Source organism: Salmo salar, chromosome 12 (assembly GCF_965601325.2).
Source record: "Salmo salar chromosome 12, fSalSal1, whole genome shotgun sequence".
In the NCBI taxonomy this organism is placed as follows: domain Eukaryota; kingdom Metazoa; phylum Chordata; class Actinopteri; order Salmoniformes; family Salmonidae; genus Salmo; species Salmo salar.
In genome coordinates this window covers 89800281-89823181 of record NC_138302.1, presented here as the reverse complement: position 1 = coordinate 89823181, position 22901 = coordinate 89800281, and the positions used below count along the sequence as shown (strand labels likewise).

The window sequence follows — 22901 nt, the reverse complement described above, 5'->3', positions numbered from 1 at the left end:
AATGTGAAAAGGGTGCAGAGCTCCAACTTATCAATGGAAGGAGAAAAGGAAATCCATCTCAATTGAATTGCAATTCATTTTTACTTGTGGCCACACACAAATACATCACATGTATTGTACATCACAGAAAAGGTGAAAAATGTCAACTATTAAAGAAAGTGCTTCTGTACAGTGAAGAAGAAAAAAAATTCTGCCATTCAGATGCTATGACTTAAGACCAAGAAAAGAAATTACAAAATGTTTTAGTATGGGCATAAATCAGAGAACATGTTTTTGTTCCATTGGGTGTGAACATTTAAAGAAGGTTAATCAAAAACAAGGTTCACACAATCATTCTACTATGAATTATAAAAAATAAAAAAATGGCATCATTAGAACTAGTACGATATTTCACATGGAGTCTGCAGTCAATATGAAATCCATTCTTCACTTTCAATTACTCTGGTGCATAGCTTTGCCAGTGTAAGTACATATGCAGTGTGTAGCCAAAATAAAAATAGTTAACAGGTTACACCTTATGAAAAAGACAGATGACTTGGATCTTTGCATCGTGGAAAGCAATTCTACAGCATGCACGCTTAAATTAACCCATGGCAGACAAAACAAAAAATGTAAAATTTCAGATAATTATATTCAGACATTGATTTATACATTTCATTCACAGAATAGCAACTGCCGTTTCAAGCACAGGAAAGGTGTCTTTTAGTCAGGTGGTCTTTCACTAAGTGGACACTTCAAAAAATCCCCATCCATTAAACTAAATCCAGCCCCAACAATCACAAAACCCACCCTAAACCCATATTCCCTACCCCACCCAAATAAGACAAGAGTTAAGGGGTTTACTGAAATTAAGTTACTCATGAACTCTTGTATTGAAATTAGCATTCATCACAATTTATAGCATGTGCTTAGTTAACACAGTATTAGTTCAAGCACATTTTATTTGTGCAAAAAAAGCTGTGATGAAACAAAAATAGCTAGCATATAAATACATCATTGACGTTTTCTGAACGCAGCTCCTGTAATCTGGTCAATATTTTGCTTTCATGCTTTCTGCATGTTTTATTTTGTCTCATCTTTCTTATATGATTAAATTGGATTAATATGACACGCTTTATTTTAAAAGAAAACCTGACAAACGAAAGCAACTGAATAAAACCAGAGAATAGAATTCTTTAAAAAAAGAAAGTTAAATAATTTGTACAATTATGCTCAAACATTTGCTTTCAAGACATACATTTGCATGGGATGATAGTGTTTTCTCATTCAAGGTAACATAAAAGGGTCCAAGAAGGAATGCACAAGTTTTTGATTTGATACCACAGGAAATCTTCTTTTTAATTAGGTGACAAACAATTGTGCACTTCTTGTGTAGGAAAGGCATTGGTTTCCCTTAGTTTGTGGTGTCCAAGTCAGTTTAAAACGGTGTTGAAGAAGATGCTATGAAATTTAACATTCTCAAGTTGTTGTAATGGTCTTCCAGTCAACTTTGGAGTTCAAAATGACATCTGAAGAAGAAAAGTAAGAATGAGTCAGGGTTCACTTATACTGAACAATGAACACACTGTATACAGCTGTTGTTCCATAAGTAGCTAAAAAGGCTTAGCTTTACAGCAACACAAAAAGGGCAAAGCACCTTCAGGTTTCAATTCCAGATCTTGAGAAAACTGTCCCAGGATCCTGTTGCAACCGCCATGCCATCGTCGGTGACTCCCAGGCAGCTAACACGGTTGTCATGTCCAGCCAACACACCTAAAACAGAACCATAGTATTAGTCTCAGGACTGTGCTGGGAATGATGCAATTTAATTTAGCTGACATTATAAATAAGTTAAAATGAGCTTGAAACATTTGTTGGGAGTTATTTTGAATTTCAAATTTACAGGACAGGTTGCATTTGACTAATACGTGTACAATAGAAAACTTAGAAACATGCGTGGTGTGCAATAGTGTTGTCACGATACCAGAATTTTGACTTTAATACCGATAGCTTCCAGGTTTAGTATCACGATACTCAATACCAAGACAAAAAAAAGGCACATTAGCCAGTCACAGGATGGCACTTGATGCAGACAAACTCAGCTACTGCTCTGTTCAATTGTTGGGCATATTTATTTAACTAGGCAAATCAGTTAAGAACAAATTCTTATTTACAATGACGGCCTATTCCTTCCTCCCCGTTGGGGAATTGAACCCCGGTCTCCCGCGTGACAAGCACCACTATACTAAAAGAGAAGGTGTCTTCAATATTCAATTAGACATTTTGTTTGTCAACATTTTTCAGGGACAGCCATGTATGCATTAATGAATGTATCAATTATACAATCAATTTGACTTTGTTTTTACCAGTAACTACATAACGGTAGTTATTTATTTGAATGGTAAATCTCTATTGATAAACTTGGTAAATCAAGATGTAGCCTAGACGTATTCACAATACAGGTAAATGTATTTTTCAATAGGAGTGTGTACGTGCATTGAGTTATTGAGCTTGTTTTGGCTGATTGCAGGGAGTGACAATCTGATTCCTTTCCATTTGAGACTTAGTGCCTTCAGAAAATATTCACACGCCTTGACTTTTCCCAAATGTGTTACAACCTGAATTTAAAATGCACTAAATTGAGATCGTCACTGGCCTACACCTCATAATGTCAAAGTATAATTATATTTGTAGACATTTTTACAACTCAATTAAAAATGAAAAGCTTTCTACATGCTGTGTTGCATTATTTAAGTGTGAACTTCTGTGCAGCATGAGTGGGGAGCTGACATGATGCAGCCCAGCCTCCCAGTGCAGCATGAGTGGGGAGCTGACATGATGCAGCCCAGCCTCCCAGTGCAGCATGAGTGGGGAGCTGACATGATGCAGCCCAGCCTCCCAGTGCAGCATGAGTGGGGAGCTGACATGATGCAGCCCAGCCTCCCAGTGCAGCATGAGTGGGGAGCTGACATGATGCAGCCCAGCCTCCCAGTGCAGCATGAGTGGGGAGCTGACATGATGCAGCCCAGCCTCCCAGTGCAGCATGAGTGGGGAGCTAACATGATGCAGCCCAGACTCCCAGACAGTGGAGTGGTTCCTCAGGACAGGCTAGCTATCATTGAGTAAAGCTAGGCATACATTACACAACAAAAATATTCACATCGTGGGACAACTCATATTATGCAAATTGTCTAGATAGTCTTTTCATCCTGTAGTCTGCTACCGGTGTGCTCACATTGAGACTTATCTTGACCCCGCCCTGTCCTGTGATTTCTATATATGTTGTGGCGCCGTGGCATTACCCCCCTACACTGTGGCTGTAGACAAGAATGAGCCGAGCAACGGAGGACGAGTTGCACAAGTCCAAATTCTGGCATGTCAGAAAAATAAAACTGGGACAGAAGATGCAGCTCAGGAGAGTGCAAGACTTATAAATCGCACTTCTTTCACCCGCTCACATTATGCGACCTACAACGTCTTGAGCGGAGCATACAAATGACCTGCGATCCCAGCAATTCGGCATAGATCTGAAATCGTTGCAAAAATCGCATGTTAAGCTTCCCGAGCGGCGCAGTGGTCTAAGGCACTGCATTGCAGTGACACTAGAGATTCTGGGTTCGAGTCCAGGCTCTGTCGCAGCCAACCGCGACCGGGAGACCCATGGGGCGGCACACAATTGGCCCAGTGTCGTCCAGATTAGGGGAGGGTTTGGCCGGCAGGGATGCCCTTGTCCCATCGCGCACTAGCGACTCCTGTGGCGGGCCAGACTTAGTGCACGCTGACACAGTCGCCAGGTGTTTCCTCCGACACATTGGTGCATCTGGCTTCTGGGTTAAGTGGACATTGTGTCAAGAAGCAGTGCAGCTTGGTTGGGTTTCAGAGGATGCACAGCTCTCACCCAAGTCTGTACGGGAGTTGCAGCGATGAGACAAGACTAACTACCAATTGGATACAACATTTTTTTATTGCGGTTTAAAATCGTGTAATGTATGGCCAGTTTGACTGGACCAGGTAAGAGGCTCATGCTATAAAGGGGGCATTGGCTGATAGACTTGATCCTGTCATGCAGTACGCGACATTAAGAACCAAACATATAAAAACTTATACCGAACCGTTTTCATGTTGTAGTATCGAAAAAGTACCGAAGTTTTGGTATACCGTGCGACAAGATGTCTCTGAGGTGTTATCAGTGACTCACCAGCACGGTCAGCCTTCAGTGTGTCCCACACGTTGCAGTTGAAGTCGTCATATCCAGCTAGGAGGAGACGGCCACTCTTGGAGAAAGCAACAGAGGTGATGCCACAAATGATGTTGTCATGCGAGTAGCACATCAGCTCCTGGTCAGCACGAAGATCGAAGAGTCTGCAGGTGGCGTCGTCAGAGCCCGTACAAAAGGCATTGCCATTGGGGAAGAACTGTAAAGCACAGATCAGATCATAAAGCAATTACTTACTGAGTAAATAACTGACTATATTTTTATTAAAATTTGTATCTCAAAAAAAAAAAAAAATCCAATCAAAGAACTGAATTGTATAAATTGAGATTATATTTCATGATTTGAGGACCACATTGGGAATAAGCATGTTTACGGTTTGATGGGTCATCCTCTGGGTTTCTTGTACTTTTAAGTACTGTTCTTAAAATGTACAAATTGTTTAACCTAAAATAAAGATTGATCAATGTAAAATGCTCTAATAGGCAATACGTGTGCATAGATATCTTTAAATATGCCCTTACACATATGGCATTGATGTCAGACTCATGCCCAGTGAAGGTCTGTCTGCACATGCCCTCTCTGACGTCCCAGAGTTTGGCAGAGGCATCACAAGCACCTGAGACAAATAGCCTAGTGTCAGGGGCCAATGAGAGGCTCATGACATCACCACTGTGCCCAGCAAATGTGGTTGTCTGCTGGCCAGTCTCAATATCCCAAAGGGCACTGTAAAAACAACATCCGGTTAAAACAAGAGGCATGAGTTTCTATACAAATTCAATTCACATTTAATACATTTTAGGAAAATTAACAATGTTGTAGTATTGGAAATAGACTGAGCAGCATCCTTACAGGACACTGAGTAATTCCTTTACTTACCAGGTGGTGTCTCCAGAGCTTGTAATAATCTGGTTGTCATCAACGAAGCGACAGCAGGACAGATAACCTGGAAATGAGATTTAATTTGTGCATTACAAAAAAAAATCTGAAACCCAGAAATGTTCCCATAGCGTGTTTAAGTAGCAGAAAATGAGAGAAGGATTTCATAAGAAAACAAATAAAACATGCCAAACAGAAAATGTAGTCTCTCTACCCGTGTGTCCAGCGAGCTCCCGGCTCACACGTACATTCCCCTCACGTGTCTTCAGGTTGTAAATAGAGCAGATGTTGTCCAGACCTCCACAGGCCACATAGTTTCCTGAAGGTGCATATGAGCAGGTCATGACCCAGGAAGAACGCAGAGGAATGGCATGGACCTGCAAGGAGGTGGTGGATAAAAAACATGAAACCTTTGCACACCTGAAGTAATGATCTCTTATTACAGGTGTGTAGGTGAATAAAAAAACTCAAGTAGAATGTTTGAAGGGACAGAATGCAATGCCTATAACTGCAATGGAAACGTTGTAGTCGTTCCCTAAACAGAGCTACGGAAGTTGAGCTACTGAAGTCTGACCTTGTTAGTGGTATAGCTGTCCCAAATGATGAGTTTACCATCTTGGGAAGCACTGACCAAGAGCCTGTGAGAAAGAGCAGAAACAAAGTCATGGAATTACAGTTCCCCTTTAAGAAATTGTAACCAAAATTTTTTATCAAACTATAACTAGCCTACATTCTATATGGAATAGAATAGCAAACTAAAAGCAATTTATTGAGACTGCTTTGCCTTGTAACTTGTGGCCAAATCTAAGCAATGACAATCATAGCAACAACGCATGCTTGGTCATAATAACACCTACTTACATTTCCCCATATATATCATGTGGAATCATATAATAACCAATTCATGCCAAGGGTGATACAATTATATACCATGCCAACTTTTACATTTGACAAATGGAATCATTCAACTATTTGTCATTGCAAAAACTCCAAAAAGCAAGCAAGCTGTTTTTTTTTTGTAGTATAGAACAAATGGAAATTACCCTCCTAGCTTGTGAAAGACACTATACAAATTACACTTGGGTTTACCTGGAATCAGTGCCCCAATGCATGGCATAGATCTTAGCCAAATGCCCCCTCAGTGTTCTTCTTGTGCGCATCTGAATACGGCCAACAGGATCAATATTGGCTGTGATCTGCAAAACACACAAACACAGTTACATAAAGCCATCAATAGCAGATTGCATTGAATGTTTTGCAAATCCCTAGTTAAAGATGTACTATGCAGAATTCACAGCGCAATTTTATGGTTAAACTGCCTAATTTCAGTTTATGACAAAACAAGCAAGCATCATTGCACCATATAAACCGCTGTTAAATATATCCATAACCAAAAATATTGTATTTTCCCCTGTTTGAAGCTGCTGTACAAAACCGAAAGTTCAAGACACAAAAACAAAACTGAACTTTTACCTGCGATAGCGTGGCATCTGCACATGCTTTCCTGGCATCCTGCAAAAGTAAGACGACAATTAAACCATCACACAAATTGAACAACCAAACACTGTCAGAAGATTATGTAGCTTTGTTATGACACTGTTGAGACTTGATTATGAGCGCAGAGACAATTCAATTATTTCTGAAATACGCATTTTTTTTGAGGTTTTAAACAATTGCTCCTGCCCATTGATGGTAGATGGAGGGATAAATACTCACTTTGATCTGGTTTTTGAGCTGCTCAGCCTCCTGGCGTAACTGGTCCAGTTCACTCATTTTGCCCTGCTAGTAGGTCTGTCTCGCTCCAGCTGCTGGGACAGGCGTTAATCTGAGAGAGGGAGAAAGAAGAGTCTCAGTAACCAGGTTTCCAGCCAACCGTTTTACGCAAATAAAGTACGTCAGCTATTTTTTTTATTTATGACGGGCCTGGTGGAAACAGCAAATGTTGGTAAACATTCCAAATGTCGACAATACAAAATTACGCTAGACAATGTGGGATCTTTAATTGTCGATAAAATTAATTGAGAGAAATGGCGATGAAATGCCTTTATGCGCAAATATTGATATAATAACCATCAAATCGAAGTAAACTTGGGAGTCACGCCCCACTACGGTATGGTCCTCCCACTACGACTCAGGAAAGAATGCAGTTTTATTAGGCTACAGATGAAATAAGTTATGAACTTCACAGGGTGTTGAAAGTGCACGCAGTGTATGATGTTCCTTTCCAATAAATATCGAGGGTCTTATTCTGGAGACAAGATCAATGCTTGGCTGCCTTTTGAAAAATGTATCTATTTTGTCCATAATCTCATCATGTAGGCTATCCTACCTGCACTGTACCTGCCAGCTGTTGGCTAAAGCGCACGTGCCAAGACCAGAGTGGGCACATTCGCAATATAACGCAATGAAAAAATTTCCCAAAACCATCAGTAGAGTTGAAAATGCGATGGAAACCCATGAAAATCTGTGGCCAGATCGCTTGTCACTCATTCACATTATGTAACCAACTGATCATATTTTCCCGTCGTTGAGCTGTGAAAGCATTGAAATGGCATAATTTAGACAAAGCTAGATGTTCTTTCTATCTTACAAAAGGCTGTTTGTTCCAGAAAACAAAACATACGATACATAAAATCACCTGTCATTCAAGGATAGGCCTAACACCTCGATCAGAAAGACAGCACCATTACACCAATACAGCGTAATAAATTCTGCAGTCGAACTTCTCTCATTATGTACAGTGCATTCGGAAATTATTTAGACTCCGACTTTTCCACATTACAGCCTTATTCTATAATGGATTAAATAAAACAATTCTCAATCTACACACACACACACAATACCCCACCCATAATGACAAAGCGAAAACAGGTTTTGAAATTTTTGTAAATGTATAAAAAAAAAAAAAAAAAAAATGTTAAATGTATTTTACATAAGCATTCAGACTCTTTGCTATGACAATTGAAATTGAGCTCAGATGCAGCCTGTTCCATTTATCATTCTTGAGATGTTTCTAAAACTAGATTGGAGTCCAACTGTGATAAATTCAATTGATTGGACATGATTGGGAAAGGCACAGAGCAAAAACCAAGCCATGAGGTCGAAGGAATCGTCCTTAGAGCTCCAAGGCAGGATTGTGTCGCGGCACAGACCTGGGGAAGGGTACCGAAAATATCTGCAGCATTGAAGGTCCTCAAGAACACAGTGGCTTCCATCATTCTTAAATGGATGAAGTTTGGAACCACCAAGACTCTTCCTGGAGCTGGCTGCCCAGCCAAACGGGGGAGAAGGGTCTTGGTCAAGGAGGTAACCAAGAACCCGATGGTCACTCAGACAAAGCTCCTCTGTGGCGATGGGAGAACCTTCCAGAAGGACGACCATCTCTGCAGCTCACCAATCAGGCCTTTATGGTAGAGCGGCCAGACGGAAGCCACTCCTACATAAAATGAACAACAGCCCGCTTGGAGTTTGCCAAAAGGAACTTAAAGGACTATCAGACCATGAGAAACAAGATTCCCTGGTCTGATGAAACCAAGATTGAACTCTTTGGCCTGAATGCCAAGTGTCACGTCTGGAGGAAACCAGGCACCGCTCATCACCTGGCCAATACCATCCCTACGGTGAAGCATGGTGGTGGCAGTATCATGCTGTGGGGATGTTTTTCAGCAGTAGGGACTGGGAGACTAGTCAGGATCGAGGGAAAGATGAACAGAGCAACGTATAGAGAGATCCTTGATAAAAACCTGCTCCAGAGCGCTCAGAACGGGGCGAAGGTTCACCTTCCAACAGCACAACGACCCTAAGCAGACAGCCAAGACAACACAGGAATGACTTCGGGACAAGTCTCAATGTCCTTGGGTGGCGGCCCAGCCAGAGCCCGGACTTGAACCCGATCGAACATCTCTGGAGAGACCTGAAAATACCTGTGCAGCGACACTCCCCAAACAACCTGACAGAGCTTGAGAGGATCTGTAGAGAAGAATAGGAGAAACAACCCAAATACAGGTATGACAAGCTTGTAGGCTGTAAAGACTCGAGGCACAAAGTACTGAGTAAAGGGTCTGAATACTTATGTAAAATGTAAAGTTGTTATTTAATACATTTGTAAAAATGTATAACCGGTTTCTGCTTTGTCATTATGGGGTATTGTGGGGAAAAATACATTTTAGAATAAGGCTGTAACGTACCAAAATGTGGAAAGAAATCAAGGGTTCTGATTACGTTCCGAATGCACTGTATGTAATCCAACATTTTAGTGGAAATTTGTGCAGCAAAACATTCACCTTTTGCTACTATTTCTGTCAAATTTACACATACAATTTGACGCATGCCTTGGATAATTCCAATGTATGCACCACACAAAACACACTGCAACGCTGCAAGGCAAATGCAGAATTCCATTGGAAATGAATGTACTTCTAATGTACCAACATGCAATGACGCTGTCGGTCTGATCGAGGTGCAAGTCTTTGGTAAAGAAATAGGCTAATGACACGTTTGCATAGATGGACATTGTCCTCTTCAAAGAACTCTCTCAACCAGAAAACGGATTTTCGGAACGAGTAACTACTTTCCTTCCACTGGGAAACGTTGTGCAGTCATTAAACGACAAAAATTGCATCAGGGGGAGAAGTAGGCTGTGACACCATTGCTTTGGCTAGTGCAGGCCTATTCTCATAGCCTACATAACAGTACTTCTGTTGGCTTGGCCAGTGCAGCAGGCCCAGACACTCATATCCTACATTAGAGCGCCTCTCCTGCCCTCACACAACTGTGCTACTGACTCACAGTCCTATCTTCTCACCTCAATGTCATTGACATAATCCTGAGACACAATTTAGTCTCTCCTGACAAATCCTGTTAAGACATGACCTGAAAAACAGTTATCCTGCTGACCCCAATCCACTGGTTTATTCTCACTAGATCAGCCAACGGTGCTAAGTGATCAATAAACCATTTATATCGATACAGGCTGATCTGATCACACTCGTCTGGGCAACCTAAACACATCATTTACCCCAAACAGTAGCCTAAAGCACTGATCTTCCTTTTAGTCAAATAATACCGAACATGGTCAGAGAAAACAGAGGTCATTTTCAAAACACTTAACATTTTAGTGATTTAGCAGATGCTCTTATCCAGAGCAATTAGGGTTAAGTGCCTTGCTCAAGGGCAGAGATATTTTAAGTAGTTGGCTTGGGGATTCTAGCCAGAGACCTTTCGGTTACTGGTCTTACACTCTTAACTGCTAGGATAACATTCTATTGTGAAAAATTGAGAGATTATCCACACACCAGCATTGTGAAAGGTACCAGTAATACGGGAAACAGCCTTGACCTCACATTCGCAGAAGACTGAATTAGCACATTTGGATATGAATGAAACATAAGGATTATAATCAAAACATTTGGTTTTAGCCCCAGTTCTTCCTCCTAGCTAACCCCATCACCTTACCTCACGTATTTCACTCTGTACGGTCAAAGTGTTTGAGTGCTAGACTGAGGATCTTCTCTAAACTGAGCACCTCACACTCATGGTCCTCGCTGATAAAAATATCACTGTTAATTCCATGACTACTTCCCATCCACAAGACAGAGGGAAGAAATGTGTTGAATTAACCTTATAACATGAGAAAAGTGAGTAACAAAATCAGGAGGGAGACACTAGGACTAGACTTCAGTATAACACACTAATTACTGTGGCATCAGAATGACAACGTTAATCATGGAGAGGATATGTAATTAAAAACTACAAATTCTGCATTGGCATTTGTTCAAACACCTAATTCATTGAGTTTGATGTTGAGTCTCAGTTGTAAGTTACTTGGAGTCAATGTAGGCACAATTCAGAAGATGCTCAAGCCTAAACATAGGACTCAGTCACAGTTCATCCCTACACTACCTCAGGGTAAGAAAACAAAGAACAAATTCTGCAATGTGGGTGAACTAGATGCTCTCGGAGTCTGTCCATAATCCCTTACTGTAAGAAGTTCCTCTGCCCCTCATTTCTCCAAGCGCCTGATCGGAATCAGCTGACTGCATGATAAACAGGGAGTGGTGGCAAATAGCCTGGAGGTGTGGCTTACTGACTGCTCTGAGGTCTCTTGAGGGCAGCCGGAGTCTGCTGCTCAACATAAATGTTTTCATAATGTTTGTGTTTCCATGCAGGCATACAAATTCACCTTTCAGAGCAGGATCTCTCTCAGTAGTTTTCAGGATTATTTTAGTTTTACACTGATACATTTTCCATGTTTCAGATGTTTATTGCCTTTTCCAACAAAAATAAAAATGGAAGAAATGGCAAACGTGCATAAAGATGGCAGAATTCAGATATAAAGTCATTGTTTAAGCACCATCCATCGAGCTTTTAAACTACGGCACACGATATGGTTTGGTTTTCCAAATTGCCGGTGTGTTGAACCTGAAATTGGGATCATGTATACTCTACTAATGGCTAGGGCTGTTGGGGTGACTGTTTCACCGACACACCGGCAGTCATGAATGAAATTCTAAGTGACCATTGAGTCACAGTAATCTCCTCTCATGCACAAAAATTACATACCATATCAAAACAGTATGTGCTTTTAAAACTCACTTCACTGATCAATTTGAAGAAAGTTTCAACCAGTTGTTGAAATTCTGAGTGGAAAACATGGTTGTTGTGGATGTTGTTTCACAGTTTACCCAAAGAAATGGACAATGATCTCTAAGGTGATGATTCATTCAACACCCATATATATTAGTACCAGTCAAAAGATTGGCCACACCTCATTCAAGGGTTTCTTTATTTTTTTGTATTTTATACATCGTTGAATAAGAGTTTAGACATCAAAACTATGAAATAACATATGGAATCATGTAGCAACCCCAAAAAAGTGTTTAAGACATCAATATATTTTATATTTGACATTTTTCAAAGTAGCCACCCTTTGCCTTGATGACAGCTTTGCACACTCTTGGCATTCGCTCAACCAGCTTCACCTGGAATGATTTTCCAACAGTATTGAAGGAGTTCCCACATATGTGGAGCACTTCTTTGCTGCTTTTCCTTCACTCTGCGGTCCAACTCATCCCAAACCATCTCAATTGGGTTGAGGTCGGGTGATTGTGGAGGCCAGGTCATCTGATGCAGCACTCCATCACTCTCCCTATTGGTCAAAAGCCCTTACACAGCCCGGAGATGTGTTTGGTCATTGTCCTGTTGAAAAACAAATGACAGTCTCACTAAGTGCAATCCAGATGGGATGGCGTATCGCTGCAGAATGCTGTGGTAGACATGCTGGTTAAGTGTGCCTAGAACCTTAAATCAGTGTCACAAGCAAAACACCCCCACACCACACCTCCTCGCTTCACGGTGGGACCCACACATGCGGAGAGCATCCATTCACCTAATCTGCATCTCACAAAGACACGGCGGTTGGAACCAAAAATCTCAAATTTTAACTCATCAGACCAAAAGGACAGATTTCCACCGGTCTAATGTGCATTGGTCATATTTCTTGGCCCAAGCAAGTCTCTTCTTCTTCTTCTTGGTGTCTTTTAGTAGTAGTAGTTTCTTTGCAGCAATTCGACCATGAAGGCCTGATTCACTCGGTCTCCTCTGAACAGTTGATGTTGAGATTTATTTGGGCTGCAATTTCTGAGGCTGGTAACACTAATGAACATATATTTAAAGTTAAACGGCCTTTTAAGCATTCTAGTACAGTTAAATAGTTGAAACAAAGTGTCATGTTTATTTGTTCAGTTAGGAACAGATTGTTTAATAACTTGTAAATTTGGAAAAATTACAAATCCATGAATGTACTTTATCACACAACAGATATTCACAGAAATATTTTAGCTGCCCTGCATTACAAAGGTGGTGAAGTTGTCATTGTCCCTTCTTACTATCCAATCTTGACTGTATGGAGAAACTTCAAAATGCTTTGAAAGAAATATTGGTTGAAACTAAAATGCAGTTAATCATTTTAGCTTTAACTGCTTGGGAAAAAAATGGTGTCTCTAGGCTGTCAAACTGCACAACTTAAACTTTTAAAATGTGCTCAACTTACTTGACTAGTAAAATGCGAGCAAATTTACAACACATCTCATCTTTCATTTAAGAAATAAAAAACAAAACAGCTTTGTTTCAAATTAAATGAAAATCTTGACCTATACCACCATGAATTAACAACAGAAAAGCCACTGGTATTAGTCATTTTTTTTCCAGTGACGAAATGGCTGCGTTACAATATGACTGCCCATTTACAATTTTAACATTTGGGGGAGGGTTTTCTTCAAAGAGGACCTGCTCGGCTTTGTCACAAGAGTTATTACTTTTTCGTCTACAATGTGTGAAGTTTCACTGAAAAGGCACTCACTGTCCATACTAGTACAGGGAGCACCAAGATACCTAATACAACATATTGTATTATTCTTGCATTCCAAAGGATCATTAGGAATAGATCAACATTGGCTAATGTTGGCCGATGTAGTAACAGAAAATGACAATACAAAGCGTCTCTCTCTAACGGAGACACACTAACCAAAAAGTTATTTTGTTGGCATCTACATATGTCCCTATTACCAGTAAAACATAATCAAAACCTATTCACTTACTTGCTGTGCTGTTTCTTGTTCATTTGTTTAGTCGTTTCATTCTCAACCAGGATTTCAGCATACATGTCAAGCAGTGAAGTTTCAGCTGTCTGTCTGTGGCCTCTTCTGTCATGGGTCCTCTTCCTCGGTGCACACTGTCACTGTGTCCGTTTCCATCTTGTCCAGCTGTGTCTAACATTTCACAAACCCTGTTTCGTGTCTCCATCGAAGTAGTGGTCCTTGTACCTAGCATCGAGCATGGTGGCGACGTAGTAAAGAGGCTCAGAGAGAATGCCACCGAATCACTTGTTCACAGTCTCTACTAGAGTACTTTTGTAAGTTTTAACCCTACGGTCTGTGTGGGCAGTTTTGTTGAGCAGGTGTTTCAATGCCACGATGGGGTATCACGTCTGCTGCAGACGCAGTTCATCAGCTTATTTCTCCAGTCAGTTGTTTGAATGGAGCGTGTTCATGTCAATGAGAGTCCACTGGTTTGTACTGATTGTTGCAGGTAACTCAGTCGGCTGTGTACACGCCAAGCACTCGTTTTTGTTCCAGCAGGCTCTCCATGTAAAAAGTACTGTTCCATCTGGTGGAAACATCTTGCTTAAACCTTTTCATTTTCACTACAAGCTGCTCCTGTACTGCTTGCAGCGATGTATGCTAGCTGCGAGTGTTTAAAATGACCCACTATCTTCCTACCGGTTCCCACTGTGTCAGATATGCTGCGTTGGGCCAAAACAGCTTAATTCACAGCCAGTTGCTGGCGACTCCGCATTCTTACAAAGCCTTTGTCATGTTACGTGCATTAACACATTGTTCTTGGGGATTTTCCTAGTTTCAAACATGTTCTCAAATGCCATTGAAATGGTTGTAGCGGTATGAGAACAAGCACATTCTTGAGCTTGCAATACGACTTTCCTCAGTACGAAATCCTTGTTGACCCACTGTGCTGTAAGACTCAGCATGCTCATGGGTCTGACGTCGCTGGTCCAAATGTCAGTCGTGAAGCTAATCTCAGTGACGCCCATAGCAAGTAGCTCACAGATGTGCATTTAACCTCTTGGGGCTAGGTGGGACGCTAGCGTGCCACCTGTGGTGCACTCCATCAACAGCAGGTGCATTTCAAGAGCGGCAAATTTGAATCCAAATAAATGTCAAAATTCAAATTTTTCAAAAATACAACTATGTTACACCATTTGAAAGATAAACATCTCCTTAATCTAACCACGTTTTACGATTTCAAAAAGGTTTTACGGCGAAAGCATAAATTTAGAGTATGTTAGGACAGTACATTTACAAGAGTTGTGTGTAATGTTTTGTCAAGTCAAAGACAGGGTCACCAAAACCATAAAACCAGCTAAAATGATACACTAACCTTTTACAATCTCCATCAGATGACACTCCTAGGACATTATGTTAGACAATGCATGCATTTTTAGTTCTATCAAGTTCATATTTATATACAAAAACAGCGTTTTACTATGGCATTGATGTTGAGGAAATCGTTTCCCTCCAATAACCGGCAGTCAAGTCAGCGTCAGAAATTAAATAATTAAAATTAGAAAACATTGTTAAAATATTATATTGTCATTTAAAGAATTATAGATTTACATCTTTTGAACGCAATCAACTTGCCAGATTTAAAAATAACCTTACTGGGAAATCACACTTTGCAATAATCTGAGCACTGTGCCCAGAAAAATACGCGTTGCGATACAGACTAGACGTCATGTTGGGGAGATCTAAAATCGAAAATACTATGTAAATAATCCATTACCTTTGATTCTCTTCATCAGATGTCACTTCCAGGTATCACAGGTCCATAACGAATGTAGTTTTGTTCAAAAAAGCTCATCATTTATGTCCAAAAATCTCCGTCTCGTTAGCACATGATGTAAGCCAGCCGGACTTCTCGTCATGAACGAGGGGAAAAAATATATTTCCGTTCGTTCAAACATGTCAAACGTTGTATAGCATAAATCATTAGGGCCTTTTTTAACCAGAACATGAATAATATTCAAGGTGGACGAATGCATAGCCTTTTATAACGTATTGGAACGAGGGTACCCAACATGAAGTAGCGCGCCAGGTGTCTAATGGGACATCACCGTTCCATGGCTCTTGTTCGGTCAGATCTCCCTCCAGAAGACTCAAAACACTTTGTAAAGGCTGGTGACATCTAGTGGAAGCAATAGGAAGTGCCAAAATATTCCTAAACCCCTGTGTCTTTCAATGGGATAGCTTTAAAGTCAATACAACACATCAGGTATCCACTTCCTGTCAGAAAATGTCTCAGGGTTTTGCCTGCCAAATGAGTTCTGTTATACTCACAGACACCATTCAAACAGTTTTGGAAACTTTAGAGTGTTTTCTATCCATATATAATAAGTATATGCATATTCTAGTTACTGGGTAGGATTAGTAACCAGATTAAATCGGGTACATTTTTTTTATCCAGACGTGCAAATGCTGCCCCCTAGACCCAACAGGTTAAACAATACTGTGTAACTCCGGTAGGGCAACATCTGAAAAACAGCACTTACTTGGTAGTGTGTACCGGGGCTCGAGGTGCTCGACCAGTCGACAGAGACCGGTTGATTGTCAAGGGCAATTAATTCCATTATCTTGACGTTAATGGATTTCGCCTTTGAGTTGTCTCGCTGAAATTCTATTTCAAATGACTGCTCGACTTGAACTTGTTTAGTTGTTGGAAGTGCGCGCTCTTAGTTTTGTTCTAAGTAGCCACTGAACGTCTGGGGGTGATGCATTTTCAAATCAGTAATTAGGTTTGTGCTTTGAAAGATTTCACTTTCTCCCATCTGGAAATAATAGCAGCACAAACATTGCATATGACCTTTTTGTTATCTTCCTTTGAAACTTCAAAATAGATCCACACAGCACACATTGTGGGCTAGGTTAGGAATGCTGTGTTGCACGTGTAGCTCTGTATTTTTCATGGCATCATTACGTCATCTACCTACGTTACAGGTATGCACGTCAGCTTTGACATCGGATTTGCACATCGGCGTTATACACTGACCCGATGCTGGCATTTTTAGCTAATATCATCCGATTCCGATATGCTTACCGATATATTGTGCATCCTTAATGTATGTATGCATGTGTACACACACACACACAAACTCAAGCTTGAAAAAAATATAAATAATTTTAAATGATTGTGCCGTTATACAACACAGTCAACCGCATATTATGCACGGCAGAAAAATACAGATTTTTTAAACTGATTAGATATCTTTGGTACATAATTGGTCTTGCATAAATTAAACCAATTCAGAGTTGGCCTACAATTAGTGACGTCGTATTTGGTTTTAAATAGCCTGGTAATAGGGCATTTTTATCTTTTCAGAATTAATAGGTTGACATTACTTTTAGGTACAGAATATCGAATATCTCGCCACCGTGCATTTCCATCTCCTCCCTTCATACCTTTCTCGAGCACGCAGAGAGAGGGGCTATCAACAGTTTAATGAAATATGTTTCATTGTGAAAACGTATTACTATCAATGATCCCAAACAGATTTCACTTGGTTTCCCAAATTAAGCACTGTGTAGCTGCAGGAACAGGGTTGGAGACCCCACGGTACACAGAGTTTGGGAGAAATATCACCTGTGCTGCGGAGAGATCCTGCATGCTCCTCAAACAGCGGTTGATGTGTGGAATGAAATAACCAGAATAGCCTACCTAACATGAGTGAAAAACGAAACAGCAGAAAGTGTCCTACATTCGCTATTCGAGTACATACGGATGACATTTTTTCTCCTGCCCCTGTTCCTGCACATTTGATAATGTGCCATTCTAGTAATATTAGTAAAGACAAGATTCAATTCAGAAAAGTTTGATGGGTGAAAGTATGATCACTTGATGAGAGAAGTGTTTGCAGCCTGAGGCAAGGAACAGGCCGCAAGCTTTTTTTTGCGACTTTCTCAAATCATCAATAGCCTATAGTTGCATCATGCAGCCCATACATCTTTTGATATTCAAGGCATCCTAAATGCTTATTATTCACAACTAAAGTTGTCAAATTACTCTAAATCTCGTGTGTAGGACCTTTTTAAAAATGATCACTTTTACACTCAACATGCTCATGAATGGGAAAAATATCCTTTCTATTTTATTCAGCTAAGTTCAATTATATTAGTCTTACTATAAAATAATGGCACAGGACTTCAGAATATTTTGTCTGCTAAATAAACAAGCCTATGCATGGCACACTGCCATATAAACTGTAGGCCAACTCATTCTGTTCTTCTGGAATACATTTTCTTCACATATTTGTTTAGACCTGCCTAAAATAAATAAATTGATTTATGATGGTGTAAATTCAACTGATTCATTACACTTGTAGATGTTTCAAAGGCGCGCAATAGTGGCTTGCTAAACGTGTTTATGTTAATTAACGGTAAATTACCATGAGACCAGCAGTCTTTTGCATGACAATACCTGGCTGACAAAATATCATGACCACCACAGCCCTACCAATGACCATACAAAAAAAGTATAGCGGAGAGCAATGAACAATATGGCAAATTTAACAAATCAAGAAATTTGTGGTAAATGCATGGGGCCCCGCCATCTTTATGCACCTCCGCTATTGCATAATAAAACACTAAAAGAGCACAAAAGTAGGCCTGCATTGTAGAAAGCTTGATGCTATTATATCAGTGCAAAAAAATGTCATGTCTAAAGCTGGATCATAGAAAAGACCATAACCAGCACTATCACTGACCAAGCCTGTAATCCTAAAAGCTCAAATCCACAGACAGTAAATATTTAATCCAATCTATGCCCACTAACAGGAAAACAGCTGGCAAAAACTCACACCGGAGTCAGAAATCAGTTTTCCACTCTGAAAAAAGCATGTCTGATTAGTCTCTACGACAACATGCTTACAAGAAGTAGCCTTAAAGACATTGGCGACTACAATATATTTTTTTACCTCCCGCTTATACATGCATAATCTATGAGCAGAATTACTGTTTTACCCTAATTAACCACAAAATCCCTAGTTTGAAAGCCACCATCAGCCACCGTTGAAAGCCAAGTAGACAAAAGTACAGGAGAATCTCTAATTCTCTCACTGCCACAAGATAGTTACCAATGTGGTCCTTTCATCAAAATGGACTAACAAACATCTCGGGCTGAGAGGGTGGATGGGGGTTTAATTAATAGTTCGTCATACAACAATTCATCTAATTGTGTGTACCACAGTCAAAACAACACCCTGCAGTAAAATTCACACTGGCATTAATCTCTACGACAACATACAACAAGTAGCCTTAAAGACATTGGCGACTACTACGTAGTTAACCCTTCCCGTAACTTCTAAACTTAAGACCTAGCTAACGTTAGCCACCTATTACTTTTTGCAAATTCATAACAGTCTATTTAGCAAATTCGTAGCATATATTAACTGTAACTTGTAACATATATGAAATGGGTGAGGGACATCCACAAATTATACATACCGTACGAAACATAACATATATTAAATGAGTGTCTGATTTACGTACAGAATGATACAAAATACTGAGACCAGGTTGGATATTAAGCTTGAAACACTCCTGTCCTGATGTAATTTGACTGCAGAGGGAAACATTGGTGTGCTCAAATATAGTGGTACAAGTAATTTGCTTGCATTAGCACTATTTGCATCCAAATTGAATGTCCTCTGCAAATAAACTGATGAATCACTCTCCGTTGGTATTCAGATGAGGCTACAATATTTGTTTGAACAATTCAGGCTCATTGTAGATACAATGCTGCAAATGCAAGAACTCCCCCGCTCATCTCTTCCATGTCTGTCATTTACATAGAAAAACAAATTAGCTGGCTTGAAAGTTGATGTAAAAGAAGTTAGGGTAGCTACCATTACCAAAACGGTTACACTGACCACCTATGAAGCCTCAACCGATGGCATGCTAATTAATGTCTTGCATCGATGGAAACATATGAGACTGAGGCAGCAAACGCCATCTTGTTCGCTGCCGCTTTTTATAGGCCTAGCTACTAGGGTTGAAGAATCGAAGCTAACTAGACACGTAGATAGATTTACTTTAATGCTATGTAACGTGTGAAAATAATGTGCAATCCCAGTATTTAATACATGCGAAAAGGCCGAGATGTAGTTATATCTCAATTTCCATGATCAGAATGTATGTCTCAACGATTTCTAACCAAATAACCCTGCTCAATAGCAGTGACCTCAATACTAGCTACTAGACAGCAGCCCAACTTCACTCTCCGACAACGGACGTCGGGGATTATCAGAAAGAGGGGGCAGACAAACAGAAAAGACCCACCCAAATGTAATAACACACAGATCCAGCATTCCTATCGTTTCACCCCCGTGCTAGATTACTCCAGCAACTAGCTAAGGAGTTAGCTGGCTAGTGTTGGCGAAGAAAACCCAATTATCTACTTAACTAGAAGTACCCATATCGTTAAAGCCAGCAGTAGCCGTTTAATTTGATGTAAACCACAAGAGCCAAGTAAAGCAATTGTGCTACCGTTAAGGTGGGGGATATTTAAAATGGTACAAATTGTTTATTTACCAGCTAGCAGTTAGCTAACGTTTGTGCTTTTTAACATCAATCCAGCTAACTTTAGTTAGCAAACTAGCTAACGTCAGTGTTTAACTGACATCTAGTTAACTAGCTAACGTTAACTGAATTTAACTACGTTAGCTATCTAGGTGGTAGATTGGCAAAAGTGGTCATACTTGACTACCAAAACGGCATATCTAACAATGCCTCAATTTATTTTAAACACATCCAATTATGAATAGTGCCCAAGATAAATCGCTAGCAATAGACAAGTCAGATAACTAACGTTAGCTAGTTATCGCTTGCATTTTAGGCCACAGTCGTCCATCGCAAAGATGTTAGCTACCCAGTTAACAAGTCCGCTTTTAATAAACAAGTTAAATATGGTTGTTTTGAAATGCAGTTTAAATTAAAAGGGGTATTGAGGCACGGTTTATATTTTTATGGAAAAAAATGACACTAGTTGGACAACATTGCTGTAGCTAACTAGTTAACGCAGCGGTCTACCTCGGACAGTTAGGTACCTAACCAAATTAGCTAACGTTAGTTGGTTAATGACTTGTGCAAGAAAGTGTTTGCTGTCCACTTGTCATGAATTGGACAGCGTCCAACCCGTCCCTTGCGAAATCAGGCTGAAAATATAGCTAGGTAGTTACCGTAGGTACGTTTACAATACACATGCTGAAATTAGGATCGATATAGCCAGCCGAGTTAGTTATTTAACATTAGAACTAGTCTGCAGTAGCTAAAGTTGGCTATGCTAACGTTAGCCAACGTTACCCCACCCCGGACAGTAACGTAAACTAGCTAATCTAACGTTACCAAATCGGCCAACAATTACTGTATCATTTTATTGCTTTCCAAATGTGCGACATTGCACCGTGACCGTCCTACCTTTTTCTCAGTTGGCGTTGGCTTGTGTTTATTTAGCATTGACTGGAAAAGGTAACGGTGTAGTTATTCCTCCAATCCACGCATCAACGAACAGCTAGCTTACAAACTAGCTAGCTTTCAGAGGAGCAACCCTTCCCAAACGTAACCAGGCTGGCCAGTAAGCTTTTTCAACAACCTGGACCAACCGGGAGGGGGGTAAAAAAATCACACCACTCCCTGTTGATGACGGGACACAGATCCCTGCTGCAAAGTGCAAGTAGGCTTACTGACAATCTCAATAATCAATTTTCACTACTGTCTGTTCCCGATGTATATTTCATTTAGAAGCCACTTCCCCTTTGGTCGCCCTAAACTCTTTCTCGGTACTACTCAGTCACTATTTCACCCGGCAATCAAACGGCGAGATGGGCGCGGTAACCCTGCAATAAACTATGGGAAACCCCACGCTCTGCAGCAACGCTCGCATAAACACAAAATTAGATTGGGCATTCGTTTAGAAAAAGTACAATATAGGGCAATAATCAGAGCAAAATATCGAATTAATTGTCCAACAAATTAATTAATCTAGGTATATTATGGGTTTACAATACTTCATAAAATGTATATTCTCTACTACAGCTATAATGACTCTCAGAGGACAGCGTTGCCTGCATCAGTTTGCGTGTCTGTCCCAAGAGCCCACTACAGTTGTGCGTGCATGTCTGTCTGTCTGTGTGCCCAAATGAATCCAATGCAATGAGTTTTGGGGTAACTATGAAGAAATCTCCTTCCCGTATTTGTTTTGCACGGTGTTCTAGTATCTTCTGGGTACTTCTGCATGAATGTGTGTCAAATGAGGCTGGTGGGGGGGAGCTATAGGAGGACAGGCTCATTGAAATGGCTGGAATATAATTATTGGAACGAGTCAAACATCTGGTTTCCATAGGTTTGTTGTGTTTGATACGTTCCATTAATTGGATTCCAGCCTTTACAATGAGCCGTCCTCTTATAGCTCCTCCCACCAGCCTCCACTGTGGGTGTGCTGGTCAGATGCCTCACAAGTCCTCAACTGGCAGCTTCATTAAATAGTACCTGCAAAACACCAGTCTCAATGTCAACAGTGAAGAGGCTGAGTTCCTCTGTCCAGTGTCTGTTCCTTTGACCATCTTAATCTTTTCTTTTTATTGACCAGTCTGAGATTGCTTTTTTTGCAACTCTGCCTAGAAGGCCAGCATCCCGGAGTCGCCTCTTTACTGTTGACGTTGAGACTGGTGTTTTGCGGGTACTGTTTAATGAAGCTGCCCGTTGAGGACTTGCGAGGCATCTGATTCTCAAACTAGACATTCTAATGTACTTGTCGTCTTGCTCAGTTGTGCACCGGGGACTCCCACTCATCTTTCTGGTTAGTGCCAGTTTGCGCTGTTCTGTGAAGGGAGTAATTTCTCACATGGAATAGCCTTCATTTATCAGAACAAGAATAGAATGATAAGTTTCAGAAGAAAGCTCTTTTTTTCTGGCCATTTTGAGCCTGTAATCAAACCCACAAATGCTGATGCTCCAGATACTCATCTAGTCTGAAGGCCAGTTGTATTGCTTCTTTAATCAGGACAACAGTTTTCAACTGTGCTAACAAAATTGCAATAGGGTTTTCTAATGATCAATTAGCCTTTTAAAATGATAAACTTGGATTAGCTAACACAAAGTGCCATTGGAACACAGGAGTGATGGTTGCTGATAATGGTCCTCTGTACGCCTATGTAGATATAAAAAAAAAAAAATCTGCCGTTTCCAGCTACAATAGTCATTTACAA

General features: G+C 40.4%; 1 protein-coding gene across 1 annotated transcript; it reads right to left on the bottom strand.

The window, feature by feature from the left end:
* Positions 1-1089: 1089 nt before the first annotated feature.
* LOC106565997 (guanine nucleotide-binding protein G(I)/G(S)/G(T) subunit beta-1) lies at positions 1090-21503 on the bottom strand. The gene is made up of 11 exons (XM_014133745.3): positions 21112-21503; positions 6788-6896; positions 6545-6583; positions 6161-6267; positions 5646-5709; positions 5286-5448; positions 5072-5138; positions 4717-4918; positions 4178-4394; positions 1637-1752; positions 1090-1508 (listed from the first exon to the last, which is right to left on the bottom strand). The coding sequence occupies exons 2-10, from the start codon at positions 6842-6844 to the stop codon at positions 1646-1648; spliced, it is 1023 nt and encodes a 340-aa protein (XP_013989220.3). The 5' UTR covers positions 6845-6896; positions 21112-21503; the 3' UTR covers positions 1090-1508; positions 1637-1645.
* Between the last annotated feature and the right edge of the window lie 1398 nt (positions 21504-22901).

What these genes read in the sequence shown, in the direction of transcription:
- LOC106565997 (XM_014133745.3), bottom strand. Translation starts at nt 6,844, where the DNA reads ATGAGTGAACTGGACCAGTTACGCCAGGAGGCTGAGCAGCTCAAAAAC. An exon ending in CATTGGGGCACTGATTCCAG is followed by an intron (nt 5,710 to 6,160) that starts GTAAACCCAAGT and finishes TCTTTCTCACAG; the next exon opens with GCTCTTGGTCAGTGCTTCCC. An exon ending in ACTGAAGGCTGACCGTGCTG is followed by an intron (nt 1,753 to 4,177) that starts GTGAGTCACTGA and finishes GTTCTGTTTTAG; the next exon opens with GTGTGTTGGCTGGACATGAC.